This window comes from Mytilus galloprovincialis, chromosome 11, assembly GCF_965363235.1.
Source record: "Mytilus galloprovincialis chromosome 11, xbMytGall1.hap1.1, whole genome shotgun sequence".
Lineage (NCBI taxonomy): Eukaryota > Metazoa > Mollusca > Bivalvia > Mytilida > Mytilidae > Mytilus > Mytilus galloprovincialis.
The window spans coordinates 19,392,239-19,416,859 of record NC_134848.1 but is presented as its reverse complement, the minus strand read 5'-3'; the positions used below and the strand labels follow the sequence as shown (position 1 = coordinate 19,416,859).

Sequence of the window (24,621 nt, the reverse complement as noted above, 5' to 3'; positions counted from 1 at the left end):
GGTGTTTAGACATACCAAAAGTGATGCTCTTCAATTTGAAAACCGATAAAGGTTGTAATCAGCTGGTAATGTTTTGACAGTAAAATGAACTTCTGTTGTATGTTTTTATACATAATTGAACATTTTGATAAGATTTAATAAAACGACATAATTTTGTGGTGTTGGGAAACTTATTTCCCTCACCAGGAGATTGTTGCATACATGTACGGGTGATCACTTCCAGACAGAGGCAGTTACAAATTCTGTACCGGAATGAGGATTATTTATAAGACTGAAATTATTGTATTATTTGCTGGAAATGTGGAATATGAGGAATTTAAAGCCATCCGTGAGTAGTTTTTGATGATTCAACTGGACAAATGCTGGAAATCATACAGTTTTCTCCCACCTTAAAACAGTACATGGTATATCATGGACACCAAAAGCAAAGAAAGATCTAAATGCCATAATTTTGGGCATCTTGAAAACTGGAAAGGTGTATCACTTTGAAGCAGATGATAGTTGTAGTGTATAAAAGAATTCTTTGCAACAGTTATACCAGTTGGAACAGGTAATAGTTTAAATTATGGAAGTTTAAAATTACTTCTCGGATAAATCATGTGGCCTGTTCAATAATTTTAATAAATCCCCCCTCTCCCCCATATTTTTAGTTACAATGTGAAATTATTCTCTGCAAATGTATGATTTGTGCTGAAAGCAATTTTATACAATTTTATTCATCATGTTCAAGCATTATTTGAATAGGATAATAAAATTAAAATAAAAAAAAAATAAAACTATCAGACTCAAAAGTTACAAAAAAAAAGAAGATTTGGTTATGATCATGATGATAGCCAATGAGAAAATCACATGTGCAACTATCCTCCATATACACAACAGACCATACATGTCTGTCACCTTATTTAGAATGAAATTCAAAACAGTGTTGTCACCTTATTTAGAATGAAATTCAAAACAGTGTGGCTGTGGCCATTGATTGACACATTAAAATCATCCATTGACTGGGACAATTTACATGAACGTTTGTCTGTAACGACCACTGTTCACGACGTACCTACGATAGACATTTAAACTGTGGGGTCACCAAAGGTTTCGTAATGCCTTTAATTATAAAATAATTCAAAAAATTAATTAAGAAATAATTCATGGGGGCTTGAATATATCGTGATTTTACCACGGGTTGGCCCTTTATGACAAATATTTTACCCCTGAGCGATAGCGAGGGGTAAAATATCGGCATAAAGGGACAACCCGTGGTAAAATCTAGATATATTCAAGCCCCCATGAATTATTTCGATTCTGATAGGACACATACGGCAATTCTTTTGGATCGAAGCGCTCTAGGTGTAGGCAAATATTTGCCGTTGCCATAAATAAACACACTAATAAAATAGCGTAAAAGAACGGAGCAAACTGCATTAGTGACATGCTTAAACTATTTAAAATAATGTATTTAGACAGTTTTTGGATGAATTTGAATGATAATTTATTTATATGTCTTATATGATGTACAATAAAGGGCTTTTGCCACATTTTAGCATCATTTGTGTATGTTTCCTTGTGATGATTTTCGGATTCACAAGCGTGTATTTTCCCGTAAAATGCTTACATTCTAACGTCATTGTTCGATGACGTCGGGTATCTCATTCATAAAAAAAGCATATGACGTGGGAGTACAATCGGAACAGCACTGGCAATATATTCATACTTTACCACGGGTGTGTACTCAAAGCGTATGAAGGACGTCATGTTAGAATCAGTTATAACCTTTATGTTTTGATTTATATAATTGATATAAATCAAAACATCGTGTTATTTCTGATTAGTTTTTCGAATTACTTTATTAAGGTGTTGAGAACCTTTGGTGACCCCATAGTTTAAGTGTCTTTAAAAAGTACATAGTGAGCAGTGGTCGTTACATACAAACGTTCACCTAAATTGTCCCAGTCAATGGATGAATTTAATGTGTCAATCAATGGCCACAGCCACACTGTTTTGAATTTCATTCTATTATGCTTATCATTAATATGTACATGTCAGTAATGTAAGACAAGACAAGACAAGACAAATACTTTATTAGAGTCTCACCTCAAAATTGACATACATTTATACATTTATAAAATTACAGTAATATTTAAAACAACATGAGCCACTCTAAAAAGAGTATTGAGAGACTATAAAATTTCTACAAAACACATTATTATCTACAATTATATAAAATACCTTTTCTTTTTAATAATACATCGTAGCAGATTTTGGCTAAAAAGTAACACACATTTTCACCAGTGAATAAAAATTTGAATTTATCATCATCAGACAAATTAACAAAATCACAATTAAAAGAGCTAGCATGTCTAAATAAAATAGCTCATAAATCTGCATATACTGGGCAGTTAATTAAGACATGTTTCTCATCTTCAATAATGTTATTTTTCTTACATTGCTCATTAAAACATAATCTATTGTCAACCATAATGCCTTCATATCGGCCAGTTTCTATTCTCAGAGGTGCAACACCACATCTAAATTTAGCATATGCACTCTTATATTTTCCAGGCATATTAATACATAAATATTTTTCTTTATTAAAACATTGCTTAAACATTCTATACGTTCGCAATTTACTTCTTTCATTGTACATTAAGTCAGAGTACCACTTCTCTTTATATCTACAAAAATTTTCCTTTTCAATTTGTTTAATTGTATTTTTATCAATAGAAAAATCAGTATTACATAAAAACTCCATATCCATTTCTTTAAATTTCACATTGACTCTATAATTCCAATTTCTAAATTTACTATTACAGCATTTATTGCCCCATAAGAAAACCTTTTTATTAACTCTACAATGAGACATTTTAGTAAGTCTCGACCATAATCTAAAAATACATGTCCACTGAGATATAATACTGGGCATCCAACCCATATCTCCATATAAGGCTAAGTTAGGGGTGTATTTACCCACACCCATAAAAAATCTCATTGCTCTATTTTTTACAGCATTAATACAAGAAAAATCCTGGTGACCCCAAATTGAGGCACCGTATTCAATGACAGACATAACAAGTGTATCAAAAAGTTTTGTAAATGTATCAAATTGAAAACCGCCATTAGCTTTACATTTAGCTATTAATAAACCTAAAGACCTACTTGCAGATTTAGCTACTGCCTTAGCCATACAATTGTAGTCTAAAAATTCTGACAACAGTAAACCTAGATAAGTATAACTAGGAACAATTTCCATATCATTATTATTAAGTACAAAAGTAAAATTTGTCTTTGGTGTAGACTTAGTTCTGAAATGTACAATTTTTGATTTCTCTAGATTTACAACTAAATCATTTTTACAACACCATATATTTAAAGTATCCAACATTTTTTGTAGATCTTTCTCATTTTCTGTTATAAATACAAGATCATCTGCATAAAGTAGTACACAAATTTTTTCATCATCAATTTTTACTCCAGTATCTAATTTTTTAACTTCATCTACAAGGTCATTAATAAAAATGTTAAACAAAATTGGAGACAGAATACACCCTTGTTTCAAACCACATTTAACCTCAAACCAATCAGTAAAATTACCATTTACTTTTACACATGAATATACATTTCTATAAAGTGAAAAAATAGCATTTAACATTTTACTACTTATACCTAAACTTTCCAATTTACCAAAAAGCAAATCCCTGTTTATCCAGTTGTAAGCTTTTTTAAAGTCTATAAATGCTACAAATGTAGATAATTTACGCAATTTACGTGTTTCTATGACAGTAGTCAAAGTAGAAATATGGTCTAGTATTTCGTCCCTTTCTGAAACCATTTTGTTCATCATGAAGAAAATTAAGTTCATCAAGTTTAACGGTTAGACGAGAGTTTAATACACCACAGTAAAGTTTATAAGATACAGGAGCCAAAGTTATTCCACGGTATGCCATAGGGTCTCTTGGATCTGCAGTAGAGCTCTTTGGAATCGGAGTAATGATACCTTTCGACCATAAAGCAGGTATCTTACCAGAGTCAAAGCAAATATTAAAAATTCGAGTTAAAGCTAACAATGCAGTTTGATTCTTAAAAAGTTCAACCGTAATTTCATCACAGCCAGGCGATTTACCATTTTTTGAAGACAACAGTACATTATACACTTCTTCATATGATATAAAGCTATCAAGATAATCATCATACACATTTTCATTACTATGAATATATTCAACATTATTAAGATTATTTCTATTTAACATATTAGAAAATTCACATTTCCATTTATCTAATACTACATTTTTATCACATGATACTGACTCATCACTTAATTTCACTTCCATTGGGATAAAACTTCGGCGTTCACTACCAACTCCTATTTTACCAATTTTCCTCCAAAATTCCTTTGGATTATCACAAGACTTTATTAAATCTTCTTGTAAGGAATACCAATATTTTCGTTTAGAACTTTGAACGGCCTTATCGAATATCCTACGTTTATTCACAAATATATGTCGCAACTCCCGTTTATTACGCTTAATTTTACATTTAATCCACACTTTTTCGGCTTTACACACTTCATTCCACAATAAAGTAAGTTCCTCATTCCACCATTCTTTTTTACACCTTCTTCTTTTATTAATATTAAATCCATTTGATAGAACAATATTTTTAGCCGGTAATTTATTACACATTTCGGTTTTAACGATTTTCACAAAATTTTCATACATATTATCAATATTACTTTGATCGGCAATTGAATTTTCTAAAAAACAAATAGCATTATCAATTTCAGCGATAGTAGATTCTTGACACAACCAATCTTCCGGTAAATTTCTTGTATCATATTTTTTCTTTGTCTCAGAAGTTCCTCTTGTCTGTGTATTTATACAGCAATTTGAGTCAAAATTCAAGGTAAAATCCCAAGTTAGTAATGAATGATCGGGCATAGCTTTCTTCAAGTCGTATTTTCCCAATGCATTAATTTGTTCAACTATTGAACTTGTTCTGATTACATTAAAATTGTTAAAATTATCCAAATGTTCATATGGCAAAACACAATAATCCACCACACTCATTCCTCTAGTGAATACAAATGTAAAATCATTATGTAAAGTTTTTCGACCATTCAAAATACAGCAATTTACATCTGTTAAAAAGTCACAAAAAATATTTCCATATCCATTATGCTGAAAGTCTACCACATTTCTTTGTGGCAATTTATCTATTCCTTCAATAGAGTCCGGTAAATCTGAACAACGACTATTCCAATCACCACAAATATAAAATGGTTTTCCTTGTGGGATTGTGTATATGTTTGTCATTAAAATATCAAAAAAATCATGAATATTCACAGCCCTTGTGGAATTTTCCGGCGGTAAATATATAACACATACATAAAAGCAGTTATGTGCAAAGTTTTTATCTTCAAATTTTACCCAGATTATACCATCTGTGTTATCTTCTACGATATTAATATTAAATTCATCTCGCACATCATTACGAATTAAAATCCCAACACCACCAGATGTATGTTCATGTGCCAAAATGAATGTACATGTAAGCAAAATGCAACTACAAATGAATACATTTACATGTACATGTAGAATAGATAAATGTATAAAAAGATGTGGTATGAGAGTCAATGATACAACTCTCCATCCAAGTCACAATTTATAAAAGTAAAGACAATCCTACAGTTATCAGGATAGTCATATATATATGTTTATGTCAGATATACATGTAAACAGTAAGCTTAATTAGTTAAAAATCAGGAACGTCAAATTTAAATTTTCTGTAATTTTGATTGCTACATATACAGTGTACCTATATTTTATGACATATGAAAGACACACATATATTGAAAAGTGGTTATCATGCTTGCATATTTATTTATTTATAAAAATAAAACTTGTATATCAAATCTTAAGATAATTAGATTCTTAATCCACTATTTAGATGGGATCTTTTGGGACGGCAATACCTTTGTTTCATAAATTTGTTGTTTATTGTCCTTCGTGTCCTTAGAAACTAAATCTAGACATATGATTTATACATGATACAATTGCAAGGATTTCAAACTTTTAACATTTAGTTCAAAACTGAATTTATTTTTTTTAAAAATGGCTCATTTTTAGATCTTGTCATTATAATTTAGATACATTTGTACATGTACATGTGTGATCCTGAATCGCATAGCATATAAGGTTAATTTGACTCAAATATATCAAGTAAACTTGTTTAGTAATAAGTTAATCACAATTTACCGTTCTGCTTTAAAGTGTTCATTTAGATCATTTCATACATTAACCTGTCCATTTAAAAATAGAATTATAAATCATACTAAAAGTCTTGTAACTTTGAATGTTTTAATGTAGTAAGATGCTAACAGCTCATTATATATTTTCCACTGGTTCTTAAGATAAGAAAATAACTAATTTGATTTTAAATACAATTTTCCAAATTCAATTCAAAGAATAATTGATCACCTTATAATCTGCTATTTCTTCAAACAGATAAAAGATGCATCAGATGACAGACTTACATATAGAGGAGCCTATAGCTGTAATTAGAGAAATGGATCAACTTGATTTTGAAGTTAACCTACTGCATTAATATGAAAATTCAAAAGTGAGTACCAGTATCTCTTAAAGTACATTTTTTACATGTTTATCTTTATTTAGATAAAGTACCGTATGAGATAAAGTATGTGAAATCTTAAATCCTGTAAATATACTAGACATTACATCAGTACATAATGTAAATCAGAATAAGAATGCATAACAAATGAATTGTTAAACATTTTAAGATGACCAGTGTCTGCTTAATTTTAAAAACAAATTAAAACACAGATGACACACACATAAAAATTAATGAGACCAAGTATTTATTTTCCAGATATGCAAGAAGGGTTTTAATCTCTCACTACAAATGTATATGAAGTCCTGAATGTGAAATCTTCTAAAAAAATATATTCAACTTCAAATATGTGTACTTGAATACATGTATATATATTAAAACTCATCTTATTTAATATAATTAATTTAAAACATTTTCAAGCAAAAAACTGATGTATAAATGTATACATATTTGTAGCTTGACTATTCCTTCATTTTTTTCAGGTGACTGAGCTTAAAGAAAAACACACATGAAACTGTAACCAGTTTGGGAGACTCAAAGTGACCAACAAAACATTTCAATACCTATTAAGTTTTTTAGCTCACCTGGCCCAAAGGGCCAAGTGAGCTTTTCTCATCACTTGGCGTCCGTCGTCGTCCGTCGTCTGTAAACTTTTACAAAAATCTTCTCCTCTGAAACTACTGCGCCAAATTTAACCAAACTAACCCACAATCATCATTGGGGTATCTAGTTTAAAATTTGTGTCTGATGACCCGTCATATTAACCAAGATGGCCGCAACGGCTAAAAAAAGAACATAGGGGTAAAATGCAGTTTTTGGCTTATAACTCAAAAACCAAAGCATTTAGAGCAAATCTGACAAAGGGTAAAATTGTTTATCAGGTCAATATCTAATGAATCAGACAACCCGTTGTTAGGTTGCTGCCCCTGAATTGGTAATTTTAAGGACATTTTGCTGTTTTTGGTTATTTTTTGAATATTATTATGGATAGAGATAAACTGTAAACAGCTACAATGTTCAGCAAAGTAAAATCTACAAATAAGTCAACATGACCAAAATGGTCAATTGACCCCCTAAGGAGTTATTGCCCTTTATAGTCAATTTTTAACCATTTTTCATAAATCTTGGTAATCTTTTAGAAAAATCTTCTCCTCTGAAACTACTGGGACAAATAAAACCAAACTTGGCCACAATCATCATTGGAGTATTTTGTTTAAAAATTGTGTCCGGTGACCCGGCGTACCAATTTTCGTAAAATTTGTAAATTTTCACTAACATTCTCCTCTGAAGCTATTGGGCCAAGTTCATTATACATTTTTTTTTTGTCACACTTTTATCTGACAATGAAAGGACATTTAAATAACGTATTTTAAAGCACACATGTGCAATCAAGATCGATTAAATGTACAAAGGTAATAAATCTGGCTAATCCGATGATGTTGTCACGCGTCATTAATTTTCAGTACATCTTTTTTTTTAAATAATTGTGTTAACATTTCTGTGCTATTTAGAAATATGTACACCAAAAAAATTAAACTTTAATATAAGTATCAATGTAGTATGCCCTTGTTATTTTTTGTTTTGTGCAGTACATGCATTTGAATCTTGATCAAAATTTATGGATTGAATTAATAAACAGAATAAACTAATTGTTATGTTAACACTGTAGCTAAGTATATGTCAGATTTAATCAGGCCAAGTTATCCGTCTTATTAACAAAGGAGATTTGATATGATTGCCAATTTCACGACTACATGTACCTATCATAGTTCTCTTTAGGCCATAATCATTGTGACGTATGGTTAAAATTCTCTGTTGTCATATTCTGACTTTTATACAAACCAAGTGATGAAGATAAACGGTGCTTCTATTTCCAAAGGTTTTGAAGAAACTGCTATGGAACACAATAAAAATCAGAAGATGTAGTATAACAGTGGCGGATCCAGAAATTTTCATAAGAGGGGGCCCACCGACTGACCTAAGGGGGGCCCGCTCCAGTCACGCTTCAGTGATTCCCTTTATAAGCCCCCTGCCCCCCCCTAAATCCGCCTCTGCATAATTGTAATCAGACAACTCTCCATTAAGAGACCATACAATGTAAAAGTTTATAGTAATAGGTACAGCCTTCAATAAAGAACTAAACCACTCTGCATATCATATTTGATTTTGCAAAAACAAAGAGCATGCTTATTTGTAGATTTTGTCACTATCAATTATAAACGAGCATGTACTAATGTATTCATGTGGTGTCCGTCCTTGATTTGAAATCCTCCCCCCCCCCCCCCAAAAAAAAAATATAAATGGACAAGATCCATGGTCATTATGGTCATGCCAGTTGGGAGTTAAGAATATATAAGGTTGAGAAATGAGGATCTAATCATTTATTATTTTCGACCACAAACAATTTTTGGGAATGTATAATGGTATGATGTCGTCATTGTTGTCTGAAGACACATTGGTTTCCGGACAATAACTTTAGTTTAAATTAATGGATTTCTATGAAATTTTGTTATAAGGTTCACATGGTTCAATACCCCAAAAGGAAGGTTTGGATAAATTTGGGGATGATGGTCCTTGGAACACAACAGATTGTCTTGAGGTGCTGCACACATGTTCCTAATATCAAAAGATTTTGTCAAAGGGCAAACAGATCATGCTCCCGACACAAAATTGTAAACAAAAGTTATCTCTTTACTTTGAGGTCAAAGGTCAAAGTACAGCAAAAATTGTATTGTAAGTATCTGTGGCATTGACTTATGATCTAATTGCCAATTCAATGAGAATTGTCTTGCATCTTCCAACTAAGTACTTTCATGGTGAAAATTTGTACAAAAAAGGCCTACAGGAAATGAATAGTGTACATTTTATGGTTGTTATGCCTATGGCAACCAAAGGAACAAAGTGGCGACAAGACTACAACTTTTTTTCTTTAATTTTTTTCATCAAAAACTATCACTAATACATAATAAATACAATAAAGATGCAAAAGTTTATGGTATTTTGCAACTTAATCCATGTAATCTACCATGTTAGTTTGCCAAAGCATAATTTTCTCAATATTACAATTTTCCTTATTTTTTGCATTTTTTTACTGAATTGTTTGAAAAAGAGTAAAAAAGATACAAAAAATTGTACTTTCATTATTTTTTTAAACCAACTTAGTACTAGACTTCCATATCAGTAGTTAAGTCATAAGTGTTGTTTTCCTTTGGTGATGGATAAATTAAAAACGGTCAAAAAACGGCTTTTCTCAAATTTTCTCAATTTTCCCTATTTTAGCATTTTTTTTTACCTTATTTCTTGAAAAAAATCAAAAAGATACCAAAAATTTTATTCTCATTATTTTTTACACCAACATAGTACTAGACTTCCATATAGATAGTTAAGTCATAAAGGCTGTTTTTCTCCAATGATGGATCATTGAAAACGGTTAGAAACTGGCAATTCCCAATTTTCCTTATTTTAGCATTTTTTTACCTTACTTTTTGAAAAAAAATCAAAAAGATACCAAAAATTTCATTTTCATTATTTTTTACAACAACATAGTTCTAAACTTCCATATAGGTAGTTTAGTCATAAGGGCTGTTTTTCTCCAATGATGGATCATTGAAAACGATTAGAAACTGGCATTTCTCAATTTTCTCAATTTTCCTTGTTTTAGCATTTTTTTACCTTATTTTTAAAAAAAATCAAAAAGATACCAAACATTTTATTTTCATTATTTTTTACACCAACATAGTACTAGACTTCCATATAGGTAGTTTAGTCATAATTGCTGTTTTTCTCCTATGATTGATCATTGAAAACGGTTAGAAACTGGCTTTTCCCCATACATTTCAATGAAAATTCGCAGTTTGAGCGCTTATATTGAATTTCATAAAAAAAAAGTCAAATTCACAAAAAAATTTTAAAAAAATGATATATTCCCGGTCAGTATGTTATACTGAAAGGGTAAAATATATTTTTGACCAAATTAATTTTTTTTAGTTGAACAGTCCTGCCTGGTGCTCTCTGACATTGCCTCTTAAATGATGTTTTATAATTACAATGTGAATGGAAGTTATAAATATTAAAATGTTTACTCTCTCTGTACAGTTATAAAACCAACATTCATTAGTTATACTTGTTTTGTTTCAACATGCACCAAATTCAGGGATCTAACCAAGTGAGCTAAATATCTTCCCTTATTCAACAATCATTACTTCCTTAATATATCTAGGTTTTTCACGATGAGTTGCCCTGCTGAGTTTGAACGTTTAAATTAGTGATAAGACCACTCTGATATGAAGAGGGATTATATATGTAAACACTGGTATATTCTGATTTCCGTCTTAACTTTAAAGCTGAAATCTTGAATGGCATAAAACTTTGTCAGAACACCAATAGTATGTTAAGCAACGAATACTCACCAAAGTAATTCACATTTTGCATAAAACAGAATATAATAAATGATAAATTCTTTTAAGGGCAATGTATTCCCATTCCAAAAATGATATGACGTTATTGATTTTGGTTATAAAGCCATACATACCACGTACTGGTAAAATCTCAACTGTTTAAATCCTGAATCTTGAGCATCATCATGATTTTTATTGCAAGATATAGATTCATGACAATTTCGTCTTACTGTTCAATTCTGAGAAGCATTTATTTTTAAATGATAGCAGATAGCTTGTTAGGTATAAAATGATTAAACAAGAACTTCTACATATTTAAGCCGAAAACTTGAAAGGCATACAAGTTTGTACGAGAACCAAGGATATTAAAGCAACGAATTTTCACCATAAAGATTAGCTGGTGAACATTCGTTGCTTATCATTAAGATTGATTTATTGTTGGTTGCTTAACGTCCAGTGGCAAATATTTCATGCATGTTCAGGACGAGAACAAGTTAACAATAAATACAATAGGTAGGTCTTGTCATAAGAGAGGCCAGTGGGATGATAGTCGGGGAAATTTGGACTGGCACTGGAAAATGAGGTTATTTTGGGTATGGACAGAAATTTCTTATCATTTAAAATAAAACCGAATATTTTAAATGATCAATTGTTTTAAGGGCAAGGTAATTTGATTCCGAACACGCTATGACGTTATTGATTTTTTGGTGATAAACTATAAATTCTACGTACTGTTAAATCCTCCATAAACAACGTTTTTGTCTAGAAGTGCGCTTTAAGTGCATTGTTCAACATATAATGGTAAATTTGTTAAGCAGCTAAAGTACAAGAGAGAGAAATAACAATCAATACAATGTTGTCGTCGGTCATAATGTGAAGGTCGGGGAATTCTTGACTGCCACTGTATAACATTAGAATACAGTGGATATTAAAAATTCATCAAATATATTTCTTTTCAAGTATTTTGCACGATTTTTACGAAAGAATGGTTAATGCAATACCTCACTTTCAATTTTAAGCAGGTGTCGCCAAAATAAAACTGCTGAATAATTGGGGGCGAACAAGAGGGTCATCAAATTGTGTTTTTGGTTAATTTAATGGTGGATGCATCGGATATTTTACGGAATGTCACATAAGACATAATTTAAGCATGACGGTTATTCGCCTTATGCAAAATGAATCCTATAAAAAAAATTGGCCTATTCTTATATATTTTATTATCCTAAAATGTTTGATTAATAGATTGCTTAACGTCCAGTGGTAAATATTTTATGCATGTTCAGGACGAAAACAAGTTAACAATAAATACAATAGGTAGGTCTAATAGTAGAGACTATCCGGAATGATGGTCGGGAAAATTTGGACTGCCACTAGAAAATAAGGGAATATTGAATAGGGACATAAATTTTGCCCTGCAACAGGCCAACTACGGACCCTTCAAAGAGTTGGTGCAAGTTCTTAACGTGCAAAGAGCATGGTACACGAAGCATCGGATTTAACGTCCGCATTCTGACCGATCTTGGCTGTACACTTGACACATCCCGCACAGCTAAACAGACGCCCCACTTTGGCAAGGGTTTTACTGCCAGTGGGATGTAGACCTGTAGTTACCATATTTATATTCCCCAGTCACAATTGGGGCCTTTATTTTTAAAAGCATAATATTTTATTTTTCAAAATTAGGACAGAAATTTATTAATTCAGAAAGACAAGTAAAGGCACCAGTAGTATACCGTTGTTCTAAACTCATAAATCTAGGGCTAACAAACTAAAACTGAGGGAAACGCATTAAATATAAGAGGAGAACAACGACACAACATTAAAATGTAACACACACTGAAACGGACTAAGCATTAGACAAAATCCGATAAGAATAACAAATATAACATCAAAACCATATACATGAATTTGGGATAGAAAAGTACCGTGACACTGCATTAGTCACTCGTTTTTGAGAGGATAACACATCGTAAGTTAAAAGTTTAAAGGGGCACTAGCTACGAGATATATAAGAAATCTAAAGTTTGATTTTTTTCTGTTCAATCAATAATGAAAGTGAAATAGTGAAATAACAATTCGCTTTTTGCAGCCAAAAAGGTTCAATTTTGTCAAATTACGCTAAGAAACATTGATAATTAGTTATTCACTTGCAAGTGAATGAGTCGACCTCTTTAAATCCGTATTCATGTGAACTTCAATTTAACCCCTAGCTAGAGATTGACAACGCATGCATTGTACGTGTACTGGTTATTTAAAGAAAAAGAATGTCAATAATGAAAGTGAAACTACGGTAAATCATTTGATTACTAATTCGATGCACATAAAATCATTCTTATACGGTTAAAAACAATGAGAAACATCTATTTTCAATCTATAAAATAAAATCAAACAGACCTATAAAAATCTAATTGCACGTGTTGGTTTAATCTATTCATATCTTTATTTATGTTTACATCGCTTATATGGTCATCTGAGGTCAGATCGATAGTTTATTAGATGGCGTCTGGGCTAAAATTCACACGAAACGAACCTATATATTATCTACCCCATGCTCTGTAAACTGTTTATTTTAGACTTTTGATAGTTTGGATTTATGTTTTACATTGTTATAAATCAAATATGAGAATTTGAGTAAAATCGGTGACCATGAATTTGACAGCTAGTGCCCCTTTAAAGTTACGGAGTGTCTATTCGTCCGGCTAGCCGGATGAATAGTTAAAAATCTCTATTCGTCCGGCCATCCGTCTGCGGATGCGCAAATATTCAATATCAATAAAAGTATCATGTGACGTGGAAAGTGTTCCGGATGAGGTGTCGGATAACACACGCGGTGTCGGATAACACACGCGCGTATGCAATGGACGTGTTGAGAATTGGAGATCGTGATTCATATTTAAAGATGTCATAGTAGAGAAAAAACCAGAGAGAATGTGATTGTTTTAAACAAATGTATATAGGAGTGATTCCAGAGTAATCGCGTATACATGTTATTTAAACTGTGAGGATGATAAGCCTGAAATTAAGGTGAAATTGAAGATTTACCCCCACTTACCTTATGGAGGCAAAACGCATTCTGAAAAAATACTAGATCAAACTTGCTTGGATGCCTTATTTTTTAGTTATACTACAACGCAGATCTATGAACAAACTGATATGCCCGGACTGGGAATAAGACACCAGGGTTTGGGTATCCCCCCTTTTTCTGTTGTATCTAATATATATTTTTTTTCTAAATAAATCTTATCGAAAACACAATCCTACTTTTGAGGACAGGTTACACGTGCCTGCCCTTCTCAAATTTCATATGAATTAAAATCCCGAACAATTTAAATGAAGAGTCGTGCATAATCCGTATATGAGGACCTTGCTTTAACCAAGCTTCACAGAAACTATAAATTCAGGATCTTTTGAAATCATAGATGAAGCCAATAATGATTGGCCCGAATATTTACCTTACAGGAAATTCAATACCCAAGCTCCTTTAGAATATTAGAATAAAAAATAATCTGAATCAAATGTATAGTTTATTTTTTTTTTTTAGAATGAGGTTTTTTTTCATAAAACGAGGTTAGACAACATATTTTAAAACAACCCGTGCTTCATTCAAAACCTTTAAAACACGATGTTATATCTTCATCATTATATATTTGGCCGGACAAATAGCGAAAAACCGTAAAAATGCTATTTGTCCGGCTTGCCGGATGAATAGACATTTTTTACTATTTGTCCGGCTAGCCGGACGAATAGCCACTGCCTTAAAGTTATGATAGAAGTTATCTTAGGTTAACATGGTGGTGAGTGGAATCTTGAAAAAATAATTTACTGTTAGAACAATAGACTGACGTCAGAGAAATGGGTTAATCTTGAATAAAACTACAACAATATTATTAAAGACAAAACATTTTGCTACATGTGACTTAAGTAATTTGGTCTCGCATCGAATTTTGTAGATCCGTTACTTTCGATCGGTCCTATTTGGGTCGAAATGAATAATCATATATTTTCATCCAAAAGGATGTTTATATACACTAAAGTTGAGAATGGAAATGGGGAGGGGAACAGTGTGTCAAAGAGATAACAACCCGACCAAAGAGCAGACAACAGCCGAAGGCCACAAAAGGGTCTTTGCGACTCTTTCATAATCTTTGCTATAAGTGCTTTACTGTTGTGTAAATTTTATTTCGGTAAAAAATATTATTTTTTAAACATCTCTTCTTTAAATCGATAAGCCCTAAAATTGCTGAAAATACTGTGTATATATGGATGTCCATGGGAATAATCTTTGAAAGCTTTGTCAACTTTGTCAACTTTGAAATCAAATCTGTATGTCTGATTTGTTTAAAAGGAACAAACACTCAGTATAAAAACAGCAACTTGTATTCAATATATGTATATATATAAATAACATGCGGTATGAGTGGCAATCTGACAACACTTGCCAAAGTGGATCGTCCTGTTTGGCTGTTCAGCATGTACAAGTACGCAGCCAAGTCCGGGTCAGAATTGTGACGTTAAATCCGAGCGATGTCGCGTGTATAATTTCTGCATTTTAAGAACCTTTGTCAAACTCTTTGACGAGTTTGCAGGTGGCTTGTTTCAAAGCGAAATTGCTGTCCATATACAACCATTTAACAGTTTAAATTTTCCGAACTTCATCCCGGACGGCCTCTTTAACCCAACTCTTGTCATGAACCTTAATCAACCAACAATCAATCAGATATGACCTATATATGGTTACCCACCAAGTGTGAATGAATAATATTTTGAAATGTCCGATGTTAAAATGAATGTACCATCTCTTAGTCTATCTGACGCATTATTTAGTATTTGTTATATTGATAAGATTATGTATGGACCAGAAACATCTGCTATGACATCAGAATTTACAGATAAGGTGTATTTACACCGGAAATAATTAACCATGTTTACCATTCTACTTTTCCCATTGTGTTTATTAACGACAATAACAGGTATGTCATAATGAATTATTCAATTTCGAAAACCAAAATTTAAGAATGCCGTGATTATTTAATGCATTTTTCGAAATTTTGGAAAAACTTTAAAGAAGCTGGAACGGATAGGCTGAGAATTAAAAATTTTAACATATTTCAAAACTTTTCCATATTTGTATTGAAATATTGTATCAATCATTAAGATATCGCAGGTTCAAACTTCTTGGTGTCTTAATAAATGATATTCTCTAACTCTTGTAGTCCACGTGAAGAGACAACATACAATTTATAAAAATACAAAATAAAAATACAGAAATTATTTTTGAAAGATAAATATTCATCGATTAAACTATATTTTTAAAAATTGGTATTGAACTATAATGTATTAATTTTTAAATTTATTATAGAATAACTGATTGAAGAAATCAAATAGAGAAAATTATTAAACGAATGACCGAATAACACATTAATTCACGAACGCTCGTAGTCAACCTTGAGTTAATCATCAGTGTTAAATCAGCTGAATATTTTACGATATTTGATTTTTTTTATTAAGCCCTGGTCACAACGAACCCACAACACAACTATGCAGCTCCACGACATGAAATTTTGTCAAATTGGAGGTCATCTGTGATCGTCGACGTACAATGTACGACAGTCGCACGATATTTTGAGCATCGTGGCGCTGTCGTGTGTCGTGGGACGAAAATTGGACATGCAGTTTTTTTGCTCTTCGATTTTTTGTCGTGTCACTGTATTGTGGCTGTCGTGAGAGTGTCTTGCGATAAACACATTGTCGTGGGTATACCATTTTTATAATAATAAAAACAAAATCGTACGAATATCGCAAGACACTCGTGATACAGTCGAGGGATTGACTCACGAATACCAAATTTCGTACGATGCTCGCACAACATTGATTGTCTGTCGTACGATAGAGGTACATTTTGTCCTGCAACATATTTTCATTTTATTTAGAAAAATACAATTCGGCGGAATGAATGTTTGGAAAACACATACAGGGTGCCGTTTAAAGAGGATGGTTGTTCCACCAGAACGATTACGCTTGGCCCTGCTAAATAGGCGCCTTGCCGGAATCCAATATGAGCAAAATATGATCCTGTCAGCGTTGATTCTAGCCCGTGAACAGCATAGGAACCAGCTAAACGCCCGACGTTGGTGAGTTAGGCCATGGATCGAACTTCGCCAGATGTTTTGGGCAGTATAGTACACTGATGCAAGAGTCGAAGCGTGAATCTGCCGGTGATTTCGTTGGAATTATTCGGATGGAGCCTCGTATGTTTAAAGAACTTTTTCAGAAAGTCTCCCCTCAAATCAATAACCCAATTAATCGGACCTGCTTTATATACAAGTAGTTCGGAGTCAAACGCGCAAGTGACCCATGACTGTTGTGCGACAGTCGTGCGACAGTGGCACGAAAGTAACACGACAGTAACACGCGCACCATGACACGAAAACCTAAAAATATAAACAAACCCACGACAGTACGTAAGTTTTTTTTTCTGTCGTGTATCTATCGTGGAATCATCGTGGACAAGTCGTAGCTGATGTGACCACTCAAAATATTTTTTTGACATTATGCACGACAACTATTTGATAAATCTTCTACGACAAAAAAATCGTACGATCTGTTGTGACCGGGGCTTAAAGCTTATAGATATTCTTTTTATGACATTGGCAAGTGGCTTTTTCATGAAATTTAAAAAAAAGTGAAATTATCGGATTTTATTTCACTCGGAAATATTTGTGATTCATTGCAAACAATGTTATAACTTCCCTTATCTGGCTATAGGACTCTGTTTAGGGGTTGTCAGTTACCTCTAAAAAGGAATACATACATGAACATAACTTTCGCACGTCAAAATGTTCAGCCAATTTGAAATCAAATTTGTCTTTTATTATTTGCGGTCCGTTGGTGTAAAACATTTCAGAACCGACGCAACAGAAACTTTGTGGAGGTCTCAAACTTAACACCCAGACCTGTAACGGATATCGCCTTTGCCAAACATGTCGATTGATTTATTAATAAGATTGTTGAATTCTTAATTATACTATGTCCTACAGCTCAGTTTGGTGGACCCAGTTTTGGACAACAGGTTCAAGTTAATAGAACCTCTGGACAACCATGTTCTAAAACAGTGTCATGTATGCCAGCGCCATGGTGCCAAAGGGCAGTAGATTCAGATGGCTGCCGGAAGTGTTCCTGCTCTATGGGTACGAACAATAATCAGCACTCAAACTGATAAAGTTTTGTGATTAAGTAATTTATTTTGAACCCACTTACCGCAATGGTTTGGTGACATACTTAAAAACAGAGACAAAAGATACCAAAATCCACTCATAAATCGAAAAAAAAACTCTCATTGCCATGGTAAAAAAAAAAAAACGAAAAATGACGAAAATAGCACGCAGCAGTTCAAAAACCACAACTTAACAAACCTATGATTGAGCTTATCGAACCCCAACTAATAACCGGGATTGATCGCATGTGTTAAGAATAGTAAGCAGATCCTGTCATGCGTGGCACCCGTCGTGTTGCTCATGTAAGTAACACAATCATGTTATTTGAAGATGATCCGTTATGTTTGAGATATTTGCGACTGGACGTTTTATAAACAACAATGAGTCAATTTAGTGTTTCACTTTTACAATATACTCATCAAAGACGCTCGAATCGTGGTAGTAAAAAGTCAACACTATATAAAATAGGCATAATATAAACATTTCGTTTAATTAAAGGGGCACTAGCTGTCAAATTCATGGTCACCAATTTTACTCAAATTCTCATATTTGATTTATAACAATGTAAAACATTTATTCAAACTATCAAAAGTCTAAAATAAACAGTTTACAGAGCATGGGGTAGATAATATATAGGTTCGTTTCGTGTAAATTTTAGTCCAGAGGCCATCTATTTAACTATTGATTTGACCTTAGATGACTATATAAGCGATGTAAACATAAATACAAATATGAATAGATTAAACCAACACGTGCAATTGAATTTTTATAGGTCTGTTTGATGTCGTGTTGTAACTTCGTTGCTACAGTTTTTTTTTCAAAATTAAAGAAAACTGCAATAACACCAGTATCAAAATTTTAAATTGTGATTCAAAAGAAACAATAACTTTATCCAAATTTGTTTCCAAGTGTGTGCATCAGTGTATCAGCACATGAATTTATTAAATCAGTTCTATTTATACACAGTGTTTACAGTTTTACGGGCAAAAAGGTTAGATCGATTGCGTTTTTAATTGTAGTGTGAACGCAGTGGTTCATATTAGACCGATAGAGATCGTTATGATTAAAGATAATGTGAATGTTAACTGGTTTTATTTAGATCGATTCAAATTAGATCGATAAAAAAAAATGCTAGTGTGAACAGGGTCTAAGACGCGAAGTAGAATGAAGCGTTTTCAGATCATTGTAAGCAAAACTTTTACGTAGGATCTGTAATTGAATTAGATTGGTTAAATAAGTTCATGTTTATTTTCAGGTGGATTTGCCGGTGGACTCGCAGGTAAAGGAGGTACTCTTGGGGTGTCGAGTTCACGGAATAGATTCCCAGCAATGTCCTCAATGATGGGCTCGGGGATGCATGGCTCCCCAGGAATGTCAGCAATGTCGGGCTCGGAGACGAAAGGCTCTCCAGCAATGTCGTCAATGTTTGGTTCAGGGATGAATGGCTTTCCCGGTTTTCCTAGCTTTAACGGAAAAGGCAAATATAAACCTTCAAAAAAGCTTGTCATGTCTTGGCTTGACTTGTTGCTTGCTACTGCACCAAAACACGTGCGCATTGTGCTTAATTATGCTTTGCTTTCGTCAGTTTTAGAATGTTGGACCAGACTGCAGATAGTGAACAATTGTCAACATACAGTTGTAGCGTCTGACACGTAATCGTAAATAGAAACTTCATTTTTATTAAGTAGAACCAAATCTCTGAAAGAAACAATGTCAAATATATTACTTAGTCACAAGTGGACATTATTTTACGGTTTTGTTATAATAGTTCAAGAACTTATATCCAGAGCAATATTCAATATTTTATTCATAAATTTGAGTAAATAAAATATGTACACCTCACTTCAAATAAATGCTACGTCCTATTTGATGTGTCAACCAAAACGTTAAGATGAATCCGTGATTTTAAGTCAAGATTGTCTTCGTTGTATTATCTGTATTGATTGGGTTTACAGATAGAGAATAACGGTCCTAAAACAGAAAGAATAGAGAAATGGACAGAAATTAACAAAGAAATAAAGAATAGAAAAATAAAGCTCGCTGGATCCCAATGTTAGAATGGTGGCATCGACAAAATTAATATTGATGTCATCTGATAATCGATTAATCGGTTGTAATTGCATGCTTTTCACGATCGAAACTTTTGATTTTATTATCAAAATTATCTGGATTTTATCATTTTAAAGTATGTATTGTTTATATTTGTTTAGGGGCCAGCTGAAGGACGCCTCCGGGTGCGAGAATTTTTCGCTACATTGAAGACCTGTTGGTGACCTTCTGCTGTTGTTTTTTTCTATGGTCGGGTTGTTGTCTCTTTGGCACATTCCCCATTTCCATTCTCAATTTTATTTATGTTGATTTATTAGAATATAATCAAAAACATCGAATAACTGTTTTTTTTTCTTTTCTTAAATAGGCCAATCTTCATTTATGAATCCGATGGCTTCCATGTTTCATCAAATGGGCGGTAGTGGAGGATTCAACAGCTTGACAGGACCATCTGGAATAGGTACGGGTGCATTACCAAACTCTAACCAACCAATTCCTACAACAAAGACAGCATGTGATAGCGCCCCCTACACGTGTTCGCTTCCTCCACCATGGTGTCAAAGAGTCGTCAATTCTGACAGTTGTGTAGTTTGTTATTGTGGACAAGGTAAGTTACATCTCTTGGAATATGATTGGTTAAAACTTAAAAGCGTCCGCGTGGAGACCGTGTATATTCCATATTAGGTTAGTAGGGGGCGGGGCTTATTTCAATACACGGTTTGAAGTGTGGTGTCCCTTTATAAAAAAAACGGTACTGAGAAAAAATCATAAAGGCTACAACAGACGAAGAAATTGATGATGAAGATTGAAAGAAACTCATAAAACACATTTAAAGCTAACAAGTTGTTATTGTTGGCATCTGTTTTTGTATGATTAATGGACGTAGTTTCTTAATATAAACGGTATTGAAGACTTGCTTATTCTAATAGGTCACTAGTCTAAATATCAAACGTTATAAAGATAGTCGGTCTGACAGTGATTTTCCTAGTGTTTAAGGGAAGGGGTTCAGGGCAAATGCAATTGGGAATAAAAGTTGGTGAAATGTTGGATTTGCGGAAAATATATTAGTTCGCACCAGCCGCGTGCAACTTGGTCCCCACGAAAATTTTGAGCAAAATTCTGCATTCTGAGAAGGAATAAGTTATAATTGCATAAATCGTGAACAATTTCAAGAGATTTTAAAACAAAATACCACATTACGACACCAAAAAAAACCTTACAATGATGTCTATAGACAATTGGGAATATTAGTGCTGAAAATTGGGGAAAAGGAGCATATTTCTCATTGGGACAGGGGCCCATATTCGGACACAAATAAGAGAGTTGGAAAATCCCTGGGTCAGATAAGTTCGTTACATAGTGTGCTAGTGACCTGATACGGTATATATGGGGTCAGTAAATTCCATATGGGATGAGAGCGAATCATATCCCCTTCTTTTAAACTATTCTCTTGCGTGGCATTTACTCACGGAAAGGAAGTAAGTAATCAGTATTTCAAGTCGGTGTTTTCATACATACAATCAAAATAGAATAAATATGAATATTCAACCTACTTATTTTGGACTGAAGGTTGTTCGTTAGGTGTTGGGTTTTTTGTTTTTTTTTTGTTATTAGAATTTACATTCTACATCTTTATCTAATGATTGGAACTATGCAAACTACATTGTAGAATTAAAACAACATTTTGAAAATATACAGACGGGTAAGAATAACCAATCAACGCAAGGTGCATCGAATATAACGGAAACAACAACGCTCAAAACAATACAGGAAGTATCAACTACGACTGTGCCAAAACAAGCCACAACGACTTCCTGTTTACAAAATTTCTTTTGTACCACAATATGTGATCATGGTTACATGACAGACACAAACGGATGTCCACTATGTCAGTGCATACAGCCGGGTAGTTCTGGCGTCGTAACTACGAATGCACCAGGTATTGTAATAAATATTTTATATATAAAATACGAGATGAGATGAGGTATGATTGTCAATAGGATAACTCTCAAAAAGAGACCAAATTACACAGAAATTAACAACTATTTGTCACCATACGGCCTTCAACAATGCGCAAAGCCCATACTGCATAGTCAGCAATAAAAGGCTCTGAAATGACAAATGTAAGTCAATTTAAAATAGAAAACTAACAGCCTTATTTATGTACAAAATAATGAACGAAAAACAAATATGTTACACTGCAACAAACGACAACCACTGCATAACAGGCTCCTGGCCTTGAACAGACATATAATGAATGTGGCGGGGTTAAACTAAACTAGTTTGTTGGCGCCAAATACTCACCATAGCGTTCGCTTTGTTTGTTTATGGTTCGTATTAACAGAAGTAGAAAACGCAAAACAGTTTTCTTTGTTGAAAATGACACTTTAAAAGATGAAAAGCGAAGGTTTATACCAAATGAACCAGTACTACCCATAATGCTTTAAAGTTTAAAACGCTGTTCAATTCCAACTAACCAAAAACATGTAGAGAGCTGTTTTATTTCAAAAAACCAAAATCATTCGGAGAGCTGTTTCAATGTCTTACGATGTATCAACTTTAAATGAACTCATTCTACACAATCATAATTTAATTATACACTTAACTATTTCTTGAAAAACGTCTTTCAGTTACTAAGATTACTACAGTGTCCCCAATTGTCACTTCCGGAAGTTCGTCTGGTACAATCATGTGTCCTGGTATATTCGACTGTACTCTTATGTGTATGTCAGGATACAAGATAGACTCACAAGGATGTCCTGTGTGTAAATGTGTTAGTGGATCACAGACTTGAAATAAATCGTTTATTTTGTGCGCTGTTACATTTTCTTATCATATTAAAAATTAGTGAAAAACATGGGTCATTTTTTCCTTTTACTTTGTACACATCAGCCGAGCTATAAACAACTGTCATCCACGTTGGAGATTTAGCTAGCTATAAAACCAGAGTAAACCAGTCATTTTCTTCGGGAAATGCCTTTGCCATGACAGAATATGGACAGTTATTTTCCTTTTTGTTTCGCTTTTTTTTTATAGGTGTTATGGACTTTAAAACATTTTTTATTTACCATGCTGTTCGGTATTTTGTTGTACTTTTTTCAATGTCACATGATAAGATAAGACAGCTATTGCTGAGTTTTCTGACTTTTTAACTGGTTCAAATTTTTCAAACCTTAGTAGCATTCACTGTATTACAGCTTTTAGTGTGTACGTTGAGGTTCTTGTCGTATTTTTTTAAGGATTTGATTGAATTATCAATTCCGCAATGTAACAATTCTTATAAATTTAGAGTAACTCCCTGAATGATTAAGATGAGCATAACCAACCAGATTCAAATTTGACAGTAAGTAAGATAATAGAAAAACAAAGGATATTGGGTATCCATCAATGACACAAAATCAGCACATGCACAGCAAAAAAAAACATTCACAAAAAGCAAAGGAGCAGTGCTTTTTTTTGCAGTTTTTGTCTCAAAATCACAACACGGACCAAAGTCACACCACGGACCAAAAATTTTAAATATAAACCATTCTGGACTAACCTCTCTGCAAGATATCCTCTGAAACGTGTGAGTTCCGAAAATATAGTATTGTTAGAAATGAATCAAATTTAATGTTTAATATTTGTAAAATGGTTGTAAATAGTTATCAAAGGTACCAGGATTATAATTTAGTACGCCAAACGCGCGTTTCGTCTACATAAGACTCACCAGTGACGCTCAGATCAAACTATTATTTATAAAGCCAAATAAGTACAAAGTTGAAGAGCATTGAGGATCCAAAATTCCAAAACGTTTTGCCACATACGGCTAAAGTAATCAATGCCTGGGATAAGAAAATACTTAGTTTTTCGACAAATTCAAAGTTTTGTAAACAGTAAATTTATAAAAAAAAAAAAATGACCACATTATTGATATTCATGTCAACACCGAAGTTTTGATAAATAGTATTGAGAATACTTAATATTTGAATTTAGACAGTTTTTATCAACTTTTTTTTTAGTCAAATAGATACTGAAGTAGATAATCATCGATCTATTCGTACTCATATGCAGATTAATTAGTTTATGATACGTAAACTGCCCTTGTTTTAGACTTTATATTGAATCGTAGTTATCCCCCATTGACTTTGGACTCAAGGCGAACTGTCAGTTTTCAGAGTTTGATGTATCGAAAAAAAATTATTTCGTGTATTAGAAAATTTTGATTAGTAATAAAATGTTAACTGGAATATGAGTTGCTCTTTATTAAAGTAAGGGAATATGATACGGTTGACAATAATACACCCCAAACCTGAGAATAACGAGACACCTACTAGTCTTCACAAGCAAACAATCCCAATATG

At 32.9% G+C, this 24,621-nt stretch overlaps 1 protein-coding gene and 1 long non-coding RNA gene across 5 annotated transcripts; both read left to right on the top strand.

Moving 5' to 3' along the window:
* The first annotated feature begins 111 nt into the window (after positions 1-111).
* On the top strand, positions 112-8,268 carry LOC143051819 (uncharacterized). Its single transcript, XR_012970912.1, has 3 exons — positions 112-550; positions 6,495-6,609; positions 7,101-8,268. It is a non-coding gene; the product is annotated as an uncharacterized LOC143051819 (long non-coding RNA).
* Positions 8,269-15,849: 7,581 nt separating this feature from the next.
* Positions 15,850-23,133, top strand: LOC143051817 (uncharacterized). 4 transcript variants are annotated; one of them, XM_076224784.1, is made up of 6 exons: positions 15,850-15,985; positions 18,053-18,202; positions 19,485-19,508; positions 20,646-20,885; positions 21,948-22,217; positions 22,909-23,133. In XM_076224784.1, the coding sequence occupies exons 1-6, from the start codon at positions 15,937-15,939 to the stop codon at positions 23,070-23,072; spliced, it is 897 nt and encodes a 298-aa protein (XP_076080899.1). In that variant the 5' UTR covers positions 15,850-15,936; the 3' UTR covers positions 23,073-23,133. The 4 variants fall into 4 exon arrangements, with proteins under 4 accessions (XP_076080899.1, XP_076080898.1, XP_076080901.1 ...); XM_076224783.1 differs by having other exon boundaries at positions 19,485-19,517; XM_076224786.1 differs by lacking the exon at positions 18,053-18,202 and having other exon boundaries at positions 15,895-15,985.
* The last annotated feature ends 1,488 nt before the right edge of the window (positions 23,134-24,621 follow it).

Bases quoted from the DNA above. Each gene is read 5' to 3' on its own strand.
- LOC143051817 (XM_076224783.1), top strand. From the start codon at position 15,937: ATGTTTACCATTCTACTTTTCCCATTGTGTTTATTAACGACAATAACA. The intron at 15,986-18,052 runs GTATGTCATAAT...TATGTCCTACAG, and splicing joins TTTATTAACGACAATAACAG to CTCAGTTTGGTGGACCCAGT. The intron at 20,886-21,947 runs GTAAGTTACATC...ACTACATTGTAG, and splicing joins AGTTTGTTATTGTGGACAAG to AATTAAAACAACATTTTGAA.